The sequence below is a fragment of the Leuciscus leuciscus genome (genome assembly GCF_965113295.1).
Source record: "Leuciscus leuciscus genome assembly, chromosome: 14".
Taxonomy (NCBI): domain Eukaryota; kingdom Metazoa; phylum Chordata; class Actinopteri; order Cypriniformes; family Leuciscidae; genus Leuciscus; species Leuciscus leuciscus.
In genome coordinates this window covers 39,989,389-40,006,643 of record NC_138738.1, presented here as the reverse complement: position 1 = coordinate 40,006,643, position 17,255 = coordinate 39,989,389, and the positions used below count along the sequence as shown (strand labels likewise).

The following is a 17,255-nucleotide window of genomic DNA, read 5'->3' as shown; positions in this document are numbered from 1 at the left end:
AGCAACATTGTTTCGGCCCAGATCCGGCCCACATATGGCACTTGTGGAATGCAGATCTGGCCCACATGCAGCGTGGAATGACGGCCCTTGGGTGGCCCACTCCTGTTTGCCAGATCTGGGCCACAAGCAGGCCATAGCAATGCCACATGTCAGCCAAGAGCAAAGAAATAAACCAGAACTGGACCTTATCTGAGCCACAAAGTCTGTGTGTATTAAATGTGGAGTCATTTAACAGTGATTGGTGTTTCCATCAGGCGCGTAGCCAGTAATGGGCCAGGGCGGCACTGGCCCGCCCACATTACTCACTGGCCCGCCCAGGCAAGTTTGATCAAAATACATTTTTAGTTTCTTTTTATTATTCAAATGTATTTAAGAAAATATATTAATATAAACCTGATTTATTGTTGACTGGTGTGTGTGTTTAATTTGTTTTCCGAATAAAATGGAACTGTTGAAGCAAGTTGTATAAACTCTCTCTCCGGAACGTAATTGGTTGCTATGGTTGCTATAGACTCTCTGGGCGGCGGGCTCTGGGCTAATTTTGGTAACTTAGCTGCTTTTTAGCCAAAAAGTTATTTGAAAAAAGAACTCTGTGACTCTTTGGACTATGATGAGACCATTTCTGTTTTCAGCACTAAACCCAGGCACTTACGTCTTGTTTTGTAGAATGAAAACAACAAAGGTAGGCCTGTTGTTTAACTAATTTCCTTAATTTTTGCCCGTGAAGTGATTTAACCCATTCAGACCCTGCGTCCATTACAATGGACATCACATGTCAACCCCCCTTTTTTTTTTACTTCTGGAGCATTTCACCTAGTTTAAAGCCTGCAGTCCATTAGATTGGACGCTTGTCATCCAATCAAATGGCAGTAAAGCTCTGCATGTAGTAATTATTAAAAAAAAACACTACTTTGAAGAGAAGCATGTCAGCACTTCACTCCAAACACAGAAGCAAGCAACATTTTCTATGGTTTTATTTAAATTTTTTGATATGTTTGTCAGTATTTCATAGTTTGTATGTAAAATAGAAAGATTGAACTTATTAATTAAAGTTAAAAATCGATTGTAGAATTTCAAATTTTAAATCAGGATTTTTTCAAATGTGTCTGTCCATTAGAATGGACAGTGGGTTCAAAAGCCTGTTACTGAAATCACATTCCAGTAATTGAAGTCCAGTAATGCTGATTGAAATTTCTTATATAAAAAATCTATATCACAGTACCAATACATTTTTTTTACTTTTTCATATGCAGAATATATAGTTCTTGAAGTGCTTGAACATATAGCTGATGGAAGTATCTCAGATGTTGACTTTATGTGGAGTGATGATGAGGAAGATGGAGATGTAAGAAAAATATCCGTATTTAAAACTTTATAAAGTAAAATGACTAGCTTCCGGCGAAACTGTACAAAACATACAGATTTGACATAAATCTAAAGCGTAACTTGAAAATGAATCATTTTTCTTACACAAACGCATCGCTTCGCTTCAGAAGGCCTTTATTTACCTCCAAGAGCCGCATGGAGCACTTTTATCATGGATGGATGCACTTTTATGGACTTTCAACAGAAACAACCATTCACTGCCATTATAAAGCTTGGAAGCCAGGACATTTTTTAATATAACTCCGATTGTATTCGTCTGAAAGAAGAACAATGTCATACACCTAGGATGGCTTGAGGGTGAGTAAATCATGGGCCAATTTACATTTTTGGGTGAACTATCCCATAGGTATAGTACACCCAAAAATTATATTTGTCATCACTTACTCATCCTTATGTTGTTCCAAATCTGTATGAGTTTCTTTATTCGGCTGAACACAAAAGAAGATATTTTGAAGAATGTCGGTAACTAGACAGTTGACAGTATAGCCATTGATTTCCATATTTTTTCCCATTATAGCCTATATTTCCTAATAACTACATATTATATTATGATATAATATTATCATTATTAGTAATTATTTTGAAAATTACAATAATATTTATCAGTAATGTATCAATATAGATATTACAGTACAACACCGTATAATTAATTACAGCAAAAGCAGATCAAATGACGAAATACAGTACAAATCCAGTAAAGTACTATTTGGTAGTTTACAGTACTGATCTTGTGTACTGTAAAGTGAATTACAGTAGTTACTGGAAATCGAAATACATGCATCATGCATGGCAACCGTGCTGCCATAATGTACTGTAGAAATACAAGAAATCGTTAACAGAGAAATTGTTTCAAAGATGCACACAGTAAATTACTCTAAAGTGAATGCGTTGATTGATTCCTAGGTTTATTTTGTTATAAATAAACAAATGTGCGATCTATAAAGCAAAAACCTTACAATTAAAGTTGAAATGTTGTAATGTTCAAGTTTTTGATCTAAAAAAAGAAAGATGCGCAAAGAAAATGACTCTAACATGACCATATTGATTGATTCTAAGATATTTAGTTTGTTACAAAAGTTTTTGACCTTGAGAAAAAGCTTTAAGTATATACTAACAATTTTTATGTTTATTATTTAATTTTATGTTGGTACATTTTTGTGAAGTACACCTGTTTTGACCTGACGTCCATTGAAATGGACAAAAAAATTTACAATTAAAGCCAAACATTTTTATTTATTTTTTTATTTGTTCTCATTTATAGAAGCCTCATGAGCTGGGAAAATGTACTTTTATATTTTTCAGAAACTTAAAACATAATTCAGGTCTGAAGTGATTTAAGGCGAGACACGGCAGGCAAAAACATAGGGTTTTTTTTCACTGGTCAATTTTGAGATTTTTGGCCATTTGTCTTCAATGCCTTCTTTCAGACTTGTGGTGAAAAAAAGTCCAAAATACACATTTTGGTCTTTATTTTACTACATTTTGTCTATTTGCGTCTGTAGATTTCTCCTAAATTCAACAAAAGTTGGCGTTCGCGTTCTAAATCAATATGTTGCTCCGCCATCGCTTCTGCACCCTTATTGCTGGTGGTTTTTCCAGCCTAATTACTGAGCTCTGTTGGTTGAACATGATGATTAGACAGTGTTTTGTTATTGCCTTTGCCGAATATTGCAAAATAAAGGTGTAACTGTTTTTGCAGTTTGTCTATTCTTTTTTTCTAATCTCTAAGGTTTAATTATTTAAGTCATTTTTTTTTTCTAGGAAAAACTATAGGCCCACTCACTTTTTCACTGGCCCGCCCAAAATACAATTTCTGCCTACGCCACTGGATATATGGTTCAAAGCTCACAAACATATTGGTGATACACCTTCTATTTCTCAGTTCTCTCCTATCTGGAGTAATGCACAGTTCACTCCGGGCAGGGCAGACGGCGGTTTAGTTTATAATATAATAAATATTCATAAAAATGCCTGGCGTCAATAAGCAAGCTATTCAGCGAAATGTTTCCGAGCTCCAGCGAAAAATTCAACTTCTGGGTAACTTAAGTTTTTTATTACAGATTTCGCCAATTAAGCTGAAACAGTTAACGTTAACTTAAAACCTGCTTAAATAGTCAGTAATATTGCGGCAGTAGTGGAATAATGAGTATTTCAATTGTTTTCTTATTATTGCTCTTATTAATAATGTATTCTCAAGGATGGCAATGTTGTGTTGTAATGTCAGCCTGGAGTTATTACATAGCAAAGTTGCTTCTATAGCTGTTTAATACATTTATATTACCTTTAAATTGAATAAAGAGCTCAGTAAAATTGTCTACAGAAAGTTAATATTGCATTAATTAAACCCAACTTCGCATGAATGTTTCTCTCTGTCCACTAGAGAGAGAAAGAAGCGCGAATTTCGAAAGCTCTCAGTCTGTCATCGAGAAGAACAGAGAAACCATCTGGCAGCTGAAACATGCGAATGAAAACATGCGCAAGAAACTGGCTGAGGTCAGACATTATGAACACACACACATATGTAATGTTAAAACATATCCATATCATTTAAGTCACGTTATAGCTGTATTTGATGCATATCTTGGTCTTGGTTGTTCCAGGGAGAGGAACAAGTAACCAAGGATGTTTTTCAAGACCGTGGGATGGAGAATGAATCATTTAGGAACATGCCCGTTAAGGTGAGGTTAAATGAACCTTTATATCAGTTATTTAAAAACCTTTTTCCACTTCTTTCACTTGTACTATCCAGTGGTTACAGAATCACCTGCATATCAGTTGTGGTTGACAGTCATTTTTGTTGTGCAGTCGGCTCTGACGGTGCTGGAGAAGGAGGTTTGTGATAAAGCGAAGAAGCTGAATGCTTTGAAACAAACCACTGACACACAGAGGCAGCGTTTGGAGGAGTTGAAGCGCCAGTACGAGAGCATGAAGCCTCTGCCTGACAACCAGGAACTAGACGAGGAAAAGGTAGAAATTGTCTCTTTTTTTTATTTTGAATGAACACTGGTGAATCTTACAATTTAAGAATTGTCCAGGTTTCCTCCCAAAATCGAAAGGAAAAAAAGCAGTAAGAATATTGAGCCTTTTTTTCCAGTCAAATCATTTTTGTCCCAATTTCTCCTTACTGTAATTACTGTAAACCATGCCCACAGTTTTATTATCACCATTATTATTATATAATCTAAACAATTCACGAGAATACGATTTTTTTGCACATCATAATGAGAATTAGAGTAAAGAAGGGAACTCTGCCATAAGTTTCCCTAAGTGGTCATTCTTCCATTGTAAATGCTCTTCTTCCTTCTCTCAAGTCTTTCGTCTTCCCCTCTGTCTTGATTAGTGGGAAGCAGAGTGTTTAGCCACCCTGTATCGATGAGCACAATTAAATATGTTAGTTCAAGCAAGAAAATGAATGAACTTGTGTGCTTGTTTTATAGAAATTGCGCATTCTGGAAAACAGATTGGAGGAAGCGCAGCTGAAACGTCATGAAGCAAAGAACGTAATGCGAGGATACCTCAAAGAGAAGGACAAACTACAGGTATCTGAGAAAGAACAGATGAACTGGTTCATGTACAGACTGACACAGCACACACACATAAACCCACACAGATGTGTATTATAAAGCATGATACCCCATATATTTAATGTTGAAAATTTAAGCAATCCAATGTATCCAATGACACTCATCCATACCATTCAAAATATATTCTTATAATAATCATAAATGTTTCTTGAGCACCAAATCAGCATATTAGAATGATTTCTGAAGGATCATGTGACACTGGGAATGAAGAATGGCTGCTGAAAATTCAGCTTTGATCACAGGAAAAAATTACATTATAAAATAGATTAAAATAGAAAACAGTTATTTTAAATTGTACAGGTGTGCATAAGAGACTTCTTTCATTAAAGGGTTAGTTCAGCTAAAATTGAAAATTCTGTCATTAATTACTCTTCATCTTCGGAACACAAGATTAAGATCTTTTTTATGAAATCTGAGAGCTTTCTGTCCCTCCATTGACAGCTACGCAACTACCACTTTCAAGCCCCAGAAAGGTAGTATAGACATCATTAAAGTAATCTTTTAAAAATATTTAAAATAAATATTCTTAATATTCTAATATATAATAATATTAAATATTGCGAAAAAAACAAACATAATTTACCACCTTATTTACAAAATATTAATCTCCAGCATGCGTTCATGCAACAACAACACACATGCGCCACGGTGCTTTTTCGGTGATTACTTATTCCCTTTCTGGGGCTTGAAAGTGGTAGTTGCATAGGCTGTCAATAGAGGGACAGAAAAATATCTTCATTTGTGTTCCGAAGATGAACGAAAGTCTTATGGGTTTGGAACCACATGAGGGTGAGTAAATAATGACAGAATTTTCAGTTTTGGGTGAATAATCCCTTTAAGATTAAAACTCTTAGCGACCCCAATCTTTTGAACAGCATCATGGTAAATAAACATTTATGATTATCCTCTTATTTGTTTCTTCAGGGAGACAGTTTTACATTTCAGCCACGGCTGGACAGGATGGAGGCAGAGATCCACCGGCAGACACAAGTGCTCAAAGAACTGCAGGTCACGAACGGTGACGCTCACTTCTCAAAGGATGCAGCCATGGTAAAGACAAAGCATTTAATAAATGATTAAAAAAAAATGGGTAACACTTTATTTTACAGTGTCCTTGTTACATATGTTACATGTACTTACAATAGTATTAACAGTTAATTATGCATAATTACATGCAACTAACCCTCAATCAAACCCTAATCCTAACCCTATAGTAAGTACTTGCACTTAATTAATATTACTCAGTACTTAAATATATAATTACACTGTAACAATGACACCGTAAAATAAAGTGTAACCAAAAAATGTAATGAGATAATAAAGCAAGCATACGTGTAAGTGTGCCATGGTAAAGGTTGTGCAAGTAATGCTTCTCGTAAAGAGTAGGGGTGTAACTCCGGTGTCCTGCCCAAATTCCCTCCATTGGCCTTTATCAATCATGGCCTACGAATAAGAATCCTCATGCTTTCAATTGGCTTTATCACTCTCTCTCCTCTCCACCTATAGCTGGTGTGTGGTGAGCGCACTGGCGCCATTGTTCTGACAGTGGATGCTGCACACTGGTGGTGGTTGAGGGGAGAGCGCTCTATAAATGCCTCATTTCATTAAGATGTGTGTGTGTGTGTGTGTGTGTGTCCAGGCTGAGCTGCAGCTTCAGGACGAGAAGGTGTGCAGTCTGCACTCAATGAAAATTGGTAAATCCCCTGGTATTGACGGGCTTTCAGTAGAATTCTATCTTCACTTTTGGGAGTTTATTAAATTGCCTTTATTTCATATGTATAAGGAATGCATCAGTCAGGGAGAGATGACCTCTACAATGAAACAGGGAGTTATATCCCTTATACCCAAGTCAAGCAAGGACCCTTTATTAATTGACAATTGGCGGCCTTTTACTCTTTTAACATTAGATTATAAAATGTTAGCCTCTGTTTATGCTAAAAGATTACGTACTGGTCTAAATAACATTATTTCAGAATCTCAGTCGGGCTTCATGAAAGGCCGTCACATATCTAATAATAAAAGGTTAGTATTAGATGTGCTAGATTACTCTAATTTAATTCACTCAGATGGTCTCATACTTTTTCTTGATTTTCAAAAAGCTTTTGATTCCTTAGAACACACATTTCTTTTTCGCACTCTAGAGTTATTTGGATTCGGTAAATCATTTATTGATACTGTAACCATGTTACAGCTCAGTGATCGTTAACTTTGATACATCCAAAAGGTTTGACATCCATCGTGGAGTCAGACAGGGCTGTTTTTATTTCTTTTAGCCACTGAACTACTTTGTGTAAGGATTAACCAAAATGAAAGTTTGACAGGAATCTCTATATTTGATCGAGAGTTTAAAATTGCACAGTTAGCTGACGACACCACACTATTCTTGGAGGATAAAAAACAGTTACCTAATGCTCTGGAATTGGTGGAACAATTTTCTTGTGCTTCGGGTCTAAAACTTAACATTTCGAAATGTGAAATTATCTCAATTCATGATATAGATGAGACATCATTGGAGGGGATCCCAGTTAAAAACTGTGTAAAATATCTATATCACTAAAAATCCAGTTGGATTTTTTAAACTTTTCTGATTTAAACTTTTACCGACTTTTACTTTTCTTTTAAACTTTTCTGATAAAATGACAAAAACTAAAAACATCTTTAACATCTGGCTTCAGAGAGATCTTTCATTATACGGTAGAGTCCTTTTATCTAAGGTGGAAGGGCTCTCTCGCTTTGTATACCCTGCTCTTTCTTTGTTTATCAATGATAAAGCTATAAGGGAAATTAACAAAATATTTTTGGATTTTATTTGGAAAAATAGGCCTCACAAATTGAAAAAAGAAGTACTCTCTAATTCCAGAGGTGAAGGTGGCCTTGACTTTTTAGATTTTGCTGATACTATAAACACCTTTAAAGTAAACTGGCTGAAAAGATGCCTTGTGAATCCAGTGTCGTTATGGTTTTTCATTCCTAATAATATCTTCAACAAACTCGGTGGCCTGTCTTTCCTATTAAAGTGTAACTTTTTACCTAGCAAGTTACCCATCTCCTTATCTAACTTTCATCAGCAATGCCTTCTCTCGTGGAAATTGTGTTTTGTCCATTGCTTTCCCCCCCACAAAGTTCTCCTTTGGAATAACGCGGATATAACCGTTAGAAATAAATCTCTCTTTTTCCCTAGATGGTTTAACAATAATTTTAATTGCATTCTATCTGTCTTTGATGATTCTGGTCATATTCTAACTTACAAGCAATTTTTGAATCACCATAACTTTCATACTAACGGTATTCATACTATATAGAACGTGTGGTGAAGTATCCGGTCACTCTGAAGTGATGGGTCCGGGCTGAGGACCCAAGCAATCCGATTGGTTCAAAGCACGTTTTATGGGTAATCGCTTTAGTGCCTGCTTACAAATCAACCAAAATCACTTTATTATAGAAGACGTTTGTACTACGTTATAACGAGTCATTAATGTATTTAATGTATTTTAAATTATACGTTTCATATACTAGTATTTAACCCTGCCCTGCAGACATGTATGGGCACCTTTTGAGGACACCTAATAAAAGTGGTGGAGATCAGGCAAGACGTGGTGCTATAACTGTCAAAAAAAGCTTTCCTAAGTAAATTGCCTGTATTGGCTGTAAATGGTATTTTCCATCAATCATCTAAGTTTATTTGTTTATGTGGATCCCCATTAGCCACTACCTAGGCAGTGTCTACTCTTCCTGGGGTCCCAACAAGTAAAAAATACAAAACTACATATAATCAACAACAATAAAAAGTCAAGTCAATGAAACATACTAACCCAACATTCATTCCAAATATCAAAATCAACAATTTACTATATATAGTGTCATTAAATGTTCCTTTAAATATTTTTTAAAAACTACTTTTTCTTGTAAAAATGTGTAATATATCAATGGTAAATCATTCCATATTTTCATTCCTCTATACATTACAGTCCGTTGTTTACCAGTGGTTTTCGAAACAGGAAATAAAAAACATCCCTTTTATTCATCCTGGTGTAAAAAATATGACTAGTACTACTATACAAAAGTTGGGAGTACAGGACATTAGGAACTCAAGACACAGAAATAATTCTTATAAAATAAAGCAGAGACAATCCTTCACCAGTGCATTCTTGGTATATTAGCTCTTCTACAACAGTTTAAATTGAGTCGTGTTGCTCTGTTCTGGACAAATTTAATTAATTTCTTTCTTTTTTTTCTTTACTTGATGCACTCGATCACACCACTGGGCAATAGCACGCGATTCATCCAATCACTGATTGTGCTGCAGTGACTGACACCCCTGAGAGCCAACAGTAGCGGCATATTCATAAGGCCCGCCCACAGGTCGCGCCCGCGCTGCTGTCCGCATGAGCAGAGGGAAGGGAATCAGATGAGAACAGATCAGATGAGACAGCAGAACGGAGCATTTCTCCAGAAACTCCTTCTACTAAATGATAATCATAATCTATCGGGAAATGTGATTGTGTGCACTTGGAAACTTTGGATGCATCAGCCTGGAGTGTTGTCGTCAGAGTGAGAAAGGTGAAGTGGAAATCGGAGTAAAGATTTAGTGGATCCCAGAGTGATAATCTTTATTGAATAATCTTCTTTAATTGAATATATAATGCAATCTCGTTTTGATGAGTGACTTTTTTTTTTTTTATCATATGTTATCTTATGAAAGATATGTCAATTTCAGAAATGATTTGATATGAGCTGAGTCGAGTAGGCCGCACTCACAGCGCGAGCTGAACTAGTTAGCCGTGGGCTAAAGCTACCACGTGTAAAGGCCAATTTATACTTCTGCGTCGAGTGTACGCCGTAGTGTGCGCGTCAGGGTACGGCGAAGGGTACGACGTATGGTACACGTCAATGCGTATGCTACGCCGTACCTTCTACGCGCACCCGACGCAGAAGTATAAATTGGCCTTAACAATGATCATTGTATCATGAGCGATTAATGAGTGTCGATGTGTTAAATAACTGTCGAAATTTTGGATTAATGTGTCATTTGAGCTGCGCATGTAAGTTATATGATTTGTTACTGAAATGTTGAATCAGAAATTAATTATTGTACGTTTGCCTTGTGTTTTCCAAGGCTGCGTTTTCTTGTTCTCTGTTTTTTTCCTATGTGAACGTGATCGGCAAGTGTATCCTGTTTTGTGCCATAAATAATCCTGTGGAGGTGAATCGTCTACCTAGTGGATGCAATTAAATGTGCACAAATGGCTAGCTGACCAGTGCCCATGGACCTTCCCTTTTGAACCATAATTTGAAACCATCATCTGGTAGGATAATTACAATTTTCTTTAGTTTTCCAGACTCAAAAGACTTTTTTTTTTTTTTTTTTTTTTTTGACTTCTGAAATGGAGAGACTTTGTTTTTTGTAGGGCTGTAATCAACCAAAGAAAATCTTGGTCGACTGAAATCCTGAAATTTTCGACTAAAAATGACGTAAAAAAAAAAAAGTTAAATGAATTAGCTGCGCACTGTACGCAGTACTTGGTAGCCTTGTTGTCCGCCTAAATGAATTATAAATAAACATAAAAAACAAGTAGGCTATTTGCAGTATATTAAAGCTGCCGTCTGCAAAAATTTTTTGATCATATTCAGTGAAATTGACACTATAATCCGACAGAACAACATAAATAAGGTGGTTTTAGAAAAAAACCCGAGCTTCTAACTCCACCTGGAGCGTGTTATTTGTTTTGCAAAAATCCACCGCTCCCGCTTCATCAGGTCCAATCAGCGCAGGGGGGTGTGAGATCTGACTGTCAATCACAGGTCGTGCACACGCCACAGATCCCCCCTCACTCGCGCACGTTAATATCACGTGCACACGCCACGCCTGAAGTTCGCTAGGAGATTGCATGAAGCGTGATGGCGGAGAGAAAATCTACTAAAATGCTTCCAATTCCTCGGTTATTGCTATCTATGGATAGATTAGCCAGGGCAGCCTACCTCCGAGTCCATGGTGTTGATAGATGCTGAAGAGACGGACGCGTTCACAGAAAATCAGGTACACACGCACAGTGACGCACTGACGAGCACGACCTCGATGGGAGGGTGCTCGCTGGTAGTGGGGAGGGGCATGAGAGTTAGTTAGTTAGTTTTATTTAAAGTTTGACAAGGCAGGATATTGAGGGACAAAACCCTGAAATGTATCAAACAGAACACATACTCAAAACAACCTTACCTAATTGAAATAAATTAATTAAAGAAATAATAATAAATAAAACAACCAGGTAGAGTAAAAACAGATACACAAAAAACCTGGAATACATCAGGCATCATGCAAAAAACAAACAAACTGTAAATTATTTATAAAACAGTTTAAGAGCACGTGGAATAAAAGAAAGTTCATGTCTTTTTGATTTACTCCTGGGCACAACAAACTCCCTATGCTGCCGTAGTAGGTAAGTAGGTCTTGGAGCCACAGACAAGAAACAATGCAGTGGTGATGAACTGTCTTTGAGTAATTTTGTAAAAGTACGTATAGTGGCCTCGTCACGCCTCTCACTCAGTGATGGGACAGTAGAAGTTGGAACACCTATTATCCGACAGCAACGTTTTTGGACCCTCTCTAGCTCATCAGAGAGACCTTTAGGTAGTCCACCCCATACTGGGCTAGCGTACTCAAGGACTGGCCGTATAAATGTTAGATACACTTTCATTAAAACATCACAAGGGAGACCCGCATTTTTAGCAACACAGAGATAGTGTATTCTAGGACGCACCTTCGAAATCATGTACTTAATGTGGGCATCCCACGACAGATCAGAGGAAATTTGGACTCCAAGCAGTTTAAAAGTGGAAACTCTGCCAATTGCATGTCCTGATATTATGGGAGAGGAAGGGCAGGGAATGTTTTCATCTTTCCTGGCGCTTATGACCATGTCCACAGACTTACCTCTATTCATTGCCAATGAAAATTCCTGTCCCCAATCCGCCACTGAATCCAAGGCCCTCTGAGTTAATCCTGGTAGGGATCCCATTAAAAATTCAGTAATTGTTAAATCATCAGCATATTTTACCGGAATTACTGAAGGAGGCAGAAAGGAATCCAAGCTGTTTATGGCGATGACAAAAAGCAGAGGGGATAGAAGACCCCCCTGAGGAACACCAGCTGAAACTGGATAGGAGTTAGACACACAGGAGCCCCATTTCACCTTTTGCTCTCTGTTACTCAGATAGCTCCTTACACTGAGCCAGAGCGGTCGTCTGACATTCATGTCAGCTAAAGCATAGAGCAGTTGACAATGATCAATTGTGTCAAAAGCTCGAGTAAAATCAACAAAAACAGCATGGATGTCCAATTTAGGATTGGTGTTAAGTGCATCATGCCAGGATTGCAAAATTTGAATCAGAGCAGTCTCAGTTGATCTGTTCGCCATGAAGCCATGTTGTGATGGTTGAATTTTAGCAACTGTATCCTCCAGAATGGCATCTCTGAGGATTCCTTCATACACTTTTCCAACACAGCTGAGTAATGAAATCTGCCGATAGTCTACTGGAAAACTGGGCTTTGTTTTTTTGGGAACAGCCTTGACCACAGCCTCCTTCCATTGTTTTGGGAAAATATTATTTTGCATGCACGTGTTAAAAATATCACATAGCACCGGTGCCAGTTCCTCGTGAAAGGTCTCTAATATCCAAGGAGGAATGTCGTCAGGACCAGCAGCCTTTGCTGCCTTCACTTTGCGTAGTTTGACCTTAACTTGTCCAATACTCAAAAGAGGTATACTACAACTGGATAAATTGCAGGCAACCTCTTCCTCAGATGGAGAAATATGACTTGCATAATCCCACACAGAAGCAAAGTGCTTTGCCAAGTGATCACATTCACATTGCATGATGTTATGATCCTGAGACACCACATCACTCTTATCTTCTTCCATCCCCATTAAAGCCTTCACAGACTTAAACCATTGTTTAGGCTTGGTGTTTTGCAGTTTCTCGACCTCATGTTTATAATATTGTTTCTTTGCATTCTTAATTTTTTTGGCAATAATTGTTTTTAGTTTACTGTAGGATGTTTTATTGCCAGAACAAAAGGAACGCTGTCTTTCTTTTATCAGATCTTTGATTTGTATGGTCATCCAAGGTTTGTCATTATTTGTAATAGAAACTTTCTTAAATGGAATTGTTTTGTCTAAGATAGACTTGATCGTGGAAGTGAAGGCACTAACCTTAGCCTCGGGGTCCGTAGCCTCATGAATGTGAGAAAAATCAGAAGTATTCATGAGAAGGCCCAATTGCCTATTTGTTTCAGAAGTACGTTTTCTACAAAAAATGTGCTTGACAGGCTTGGTGGGCCAGGTTCCAGCATTTAGCAGGATAGTCTCATGGTCAGAGGAGCCAACAGGAGGCAAATGCTCTGGTGACTCATACATGGAGGAAATGTTAGTAAAGATTGAGTCTAATTGACTGGTCTTCCTTGTTGCTCCAGCCACTATTTGTTTCAGACCATGTCTGCTACAGATGGTTTCAGACTTGTACTTATTTGTATCACCGAGTATGACAATTGCGGCCTGTTGGTAATTGCATTCAATATTCCTAAGGCAGCAATCCAGGTACTGAGTGATTAGTGTGTCAGGTTGTGCTGTTGTTGAAGATTGCGGAGGAAAATACAGCACAGCTGCGATAATACAACTTAACCCTCGAGGGAGACGACTGGAACATAACCAGACCCACAATGCTTAATATTTGTCGTCTTCTAGGTGAGTCAGTCGAATCTGAGTGATGTTTTCATCGACATACAAGGCGGCGACTCCTCCCCCACAGCCCTCACGATCCCGCCGATGTATTGTATATCCAGGCAGAGTTACAGTTGAGTCTGGGATATCAGCATTTAGCCAGGTCTCAGATACAGCAATAACTGCTGAGTTATTAGTCACAGCTATACTGTACAGCTCATCGCACTTGTAGCGTAAGGAGCGCACATTGGAAAGTAGAAAACCAGGCATGATTGGCCTTGATTTATGTTGGTTTGTCTCAATGTAAATTAAGTTCTTAGGATGGTAGCAACAGTCAGAAGAAGTAAACAGACTTAGCTCAGTCAGCTTCCTCTTAACATCCACTGTGGTCCCACAGAAAGAAGGACGATTTCCAACAATTGTAGATATTGTGCGAATGTAATTTTTCCCAGCTTTCTTACCCCTTGGGCGAGATCTAAGTCGTAGAATCCCAGCTTGCTGCAAGATGGTTTTAACTTCAGGAGCCAAAGGGGATGAATGTCTTTTCAAACTTAAATTGTTTTTAAAACCGAGTTGTGTCATTATTAACTTGGGGAAAGACAGAGACAGTTTCTTGAAAGGTTGCAGTGAAGAATTTTCATCCATCCAGCTGTAGTCGAGTAGGCCGCAATTTTCCTAGAATCCATCAAATATCTCCTCAGAGTAATTCCATCCAAGTGTCCTGATGCCCAATTTAGAAATAAAATCACACTATAAGGTGATCTGTTCGTGCATTTCTAGACTTTAAGTTAGTATTGTTTAAAAAGCTAAAAAAAAAGGTATGTTCTGAGCAGCTCAAAATTCATGCGGCTGCCCTTAAAAGCGCCACCTAGTGTTTTCTTGTAAACATTCAACATTTTGGCTAATCATCCCAATCTGCCAGACTTGCCGACGGAAGCTTTAAAGGGATAGTTCACTTTGAAATAAAATTTTGGTATGTTTTAGCTTACCTCAAGGGCATCCAAGATGTAGGTGTCTTTTCCGCAGTAGTTTCAATTTTGATATTTTTAGGTCAAACCGTTCTTGTCTGTCAGTCATATAATGCAGGTCTATGGTCACCACCTCAAAGAGCATGCACAGAGTCCAAATTAAAACAATTCCCCGTCGTCCAAATTAAACAATTCCCCATCGTAAGTACACATTGATGGCCTAAGACACGAAACGAGCGGTTTGTGTGAGAAAACGAACAGTATTTATATAGTTTTTACCTCTTATACACAGCCATGTCGAAGTGATCTGACGTGTACGCAGACTGGTGCATAGATATACACTAGATGTCGCCTTAAAGACATTCGTTCCAATAAACTGCCGTAGACAAGGCGACATCTACAGGGTGGGCCATTTATATGGATACACCGTGGTGGCATGGGAGTGGTTGGTGATATTGAGGTCCTGTTTGTGGCACATTAGTATATGTCATGGTCACCACCCGTCTTGAGGAGTTTGCCCCCTCACATGTACTGGTGTGCCACAAACGGGACTTTGGTGTCACCAGCCATTCCCATGTTGTTGCGGTGTATCCATATAAAAGGCCCACCCTGTAGTGTGTATATATCTATGCACCAGTCTGCGTACACGTCAGATCACTTGGACATGGCTGTGTATAAGAGGTAAAAACTATATAAATACTGTTCGTTTTTTCACACAAACCGCTCGTTTCGTGTCTTAGGCCATCAATGTGTACTTACGATGGGGAATTGTTTAATTTGGACGACAGGGAATTGTTTTAATTTGGACTCTGTGCATGCTCTTTGAGGTGGTGACCATAGACCTGCATTATATGACTGACAGACAAGAACGGTTTGACCTAAAAATATCAAAATTGAAACTACTACGGAAAAAAAGACACCTACATCTTGGATGCCCTTGAGGTAAGCTAAAACATACCAAAAATTAATTTCAAAGTGAACTATCCCTTTAAATCGTTTTTGACCTAATTATTTTGCACTGAAATTAGTCTGACACACGAGTCTGTCGGCTCTGACAGCGTTGCATCACGTGCACCTGCACAATATCATAGCCTATGATTTCCGAAAATAGTACTGTTGTCAACTAGTGATATCACAAGAACTTTTGAGGAATATACAACCAGGGGTTAAATTGGGATTTATTATGTGGGGGGGCTCTCCCTAGGGGAGTCCGGAGGTATGCTCCCCTGAAAAAAAAGAAGGAAAAAACCCAACATTAAATGGCAATTTCTGGAGAGTTTTGTGCAAAGAAATGGAGAAATTGAGTGTTACATGATATGTGAAAAACTGCAAGGTTAAGAGCAAATACTTTGCATTGTTGTAGTATTAACAGGTATTAGGACATTTAGCATTTACATTACTGTTAATCAGCAGTGGTGGAATGTAACGAAGTACAAATACTTTGTTACTTTATTTAAGTACATTTTTCACATATCTTTACTTTACATAAGTAGAATCAATAGTGCATTGGCTACTTTTGACTTTTACTTCGTTACATTTTGCAGCAATTATTATACTTTCTACTCCACTACATTTCTACAATGTTTCGTTACATTTTCTGATCAGTTTTCCCCTGCCAAAACAGGGATTGAAAAATCTCCTGTTTTCGGTGCTGATGCGGTGGTGACGCGTTCATGTAACATGTAAGGGTGGCGCTGCCAATAAAGGCCTAAAAGCTGTCACAAAGAACCGGCAAAAGTAATGATTATGAATATGTAAAATATAGCAAGGAGACATTTTAATTGTTTATTAATGAACAAGTGTTTTCTAAAAATTACACATGCAGCAGTCTGTTTACTTTTTGAATTGTTCTGTTTAAAAGAAGACATTTCAAGCTTTCTATATTTTTTTTTTACCTCAGAATAGTTTATATCTCACAATTCTGATTTTATAACACGAAATTTCGACGAATATCATGCAATTCTTACTTTATATCTCCCAATTGCGACTTTATTACTCAGAATTGCGACTTTATTTCTCACAATTCTGACTTCATATCTCGCAATTCTGAAAAAAAAAGGGGCGTCGCCACTTTTGAATAAGAAACAATATCAAGACTATAAAACTCTGCACATTAAATTTTTGACTTTATTGATTCTGCTTTTATTCGTAATGCAATGGACCGGTCAACGGGACATAAATGAATCCTTAAAGGATGGCACTTTATGGGACATTTGCACAAAAAGAATAAATAACTTACCGTAGCCTATTTTATAAGTCGCTCCGGAGTCGCATATCAGTCAAAAAATGCGCCACGAGGAAGAAAAAACATATATTGCCTAAGTCGCACTGGACTAAGTCGCATTTTTTTAGAAATTTATTTCACACACACACAAAATAAATAAATATTTACAGACAGTTCTCCGTTACGGACGTGAGCGCTCTAAAGCGGCACTAAAATAATGTTTTAAAACTTTCACAGAGACCTCAAACTGAAAGCACAAAGCCTGTCTTTAAATTTAATTTCGTTTTGTATTAATTGTATCTTAATTTTAATCGATGTTTCATCAACCAATTGTCTGGATTTAATAAATAAGAAGTAAATATACTAGGCTATTAGAAAA

At 37.6% G+C, this 17,255-nt stretch overlaps 1 protein-coding gene across 1 annotated transcript; it reads left to right on the top strand.

The window, feature by feature from the left end:
- Positions 1–3,741: 3,741 nt before the first annotated feature.
- LOC309514005 (outer dynein arm-docking complex subunit 3-like) lies at positions 3,742–4,913 on the top strand (the record flags this gene model as incomplete). Its single annotated transcript, XM_082190122.1, has 3 exons — positions 3,742–3,879; positions 3,987–4,064; positions 4,192–4,913. 3 exons carry the CDS (start codon positions 3,742–3,744, stop codon positions 4,384–4,386), a joined length of 411 nt encoding a protein of 136 aa, XP_082046248.1. The 3' UTR covers positions 4,387–4,913.
- Positions 4,914–17,255: the final 12,342 nt, after the last annotated feature.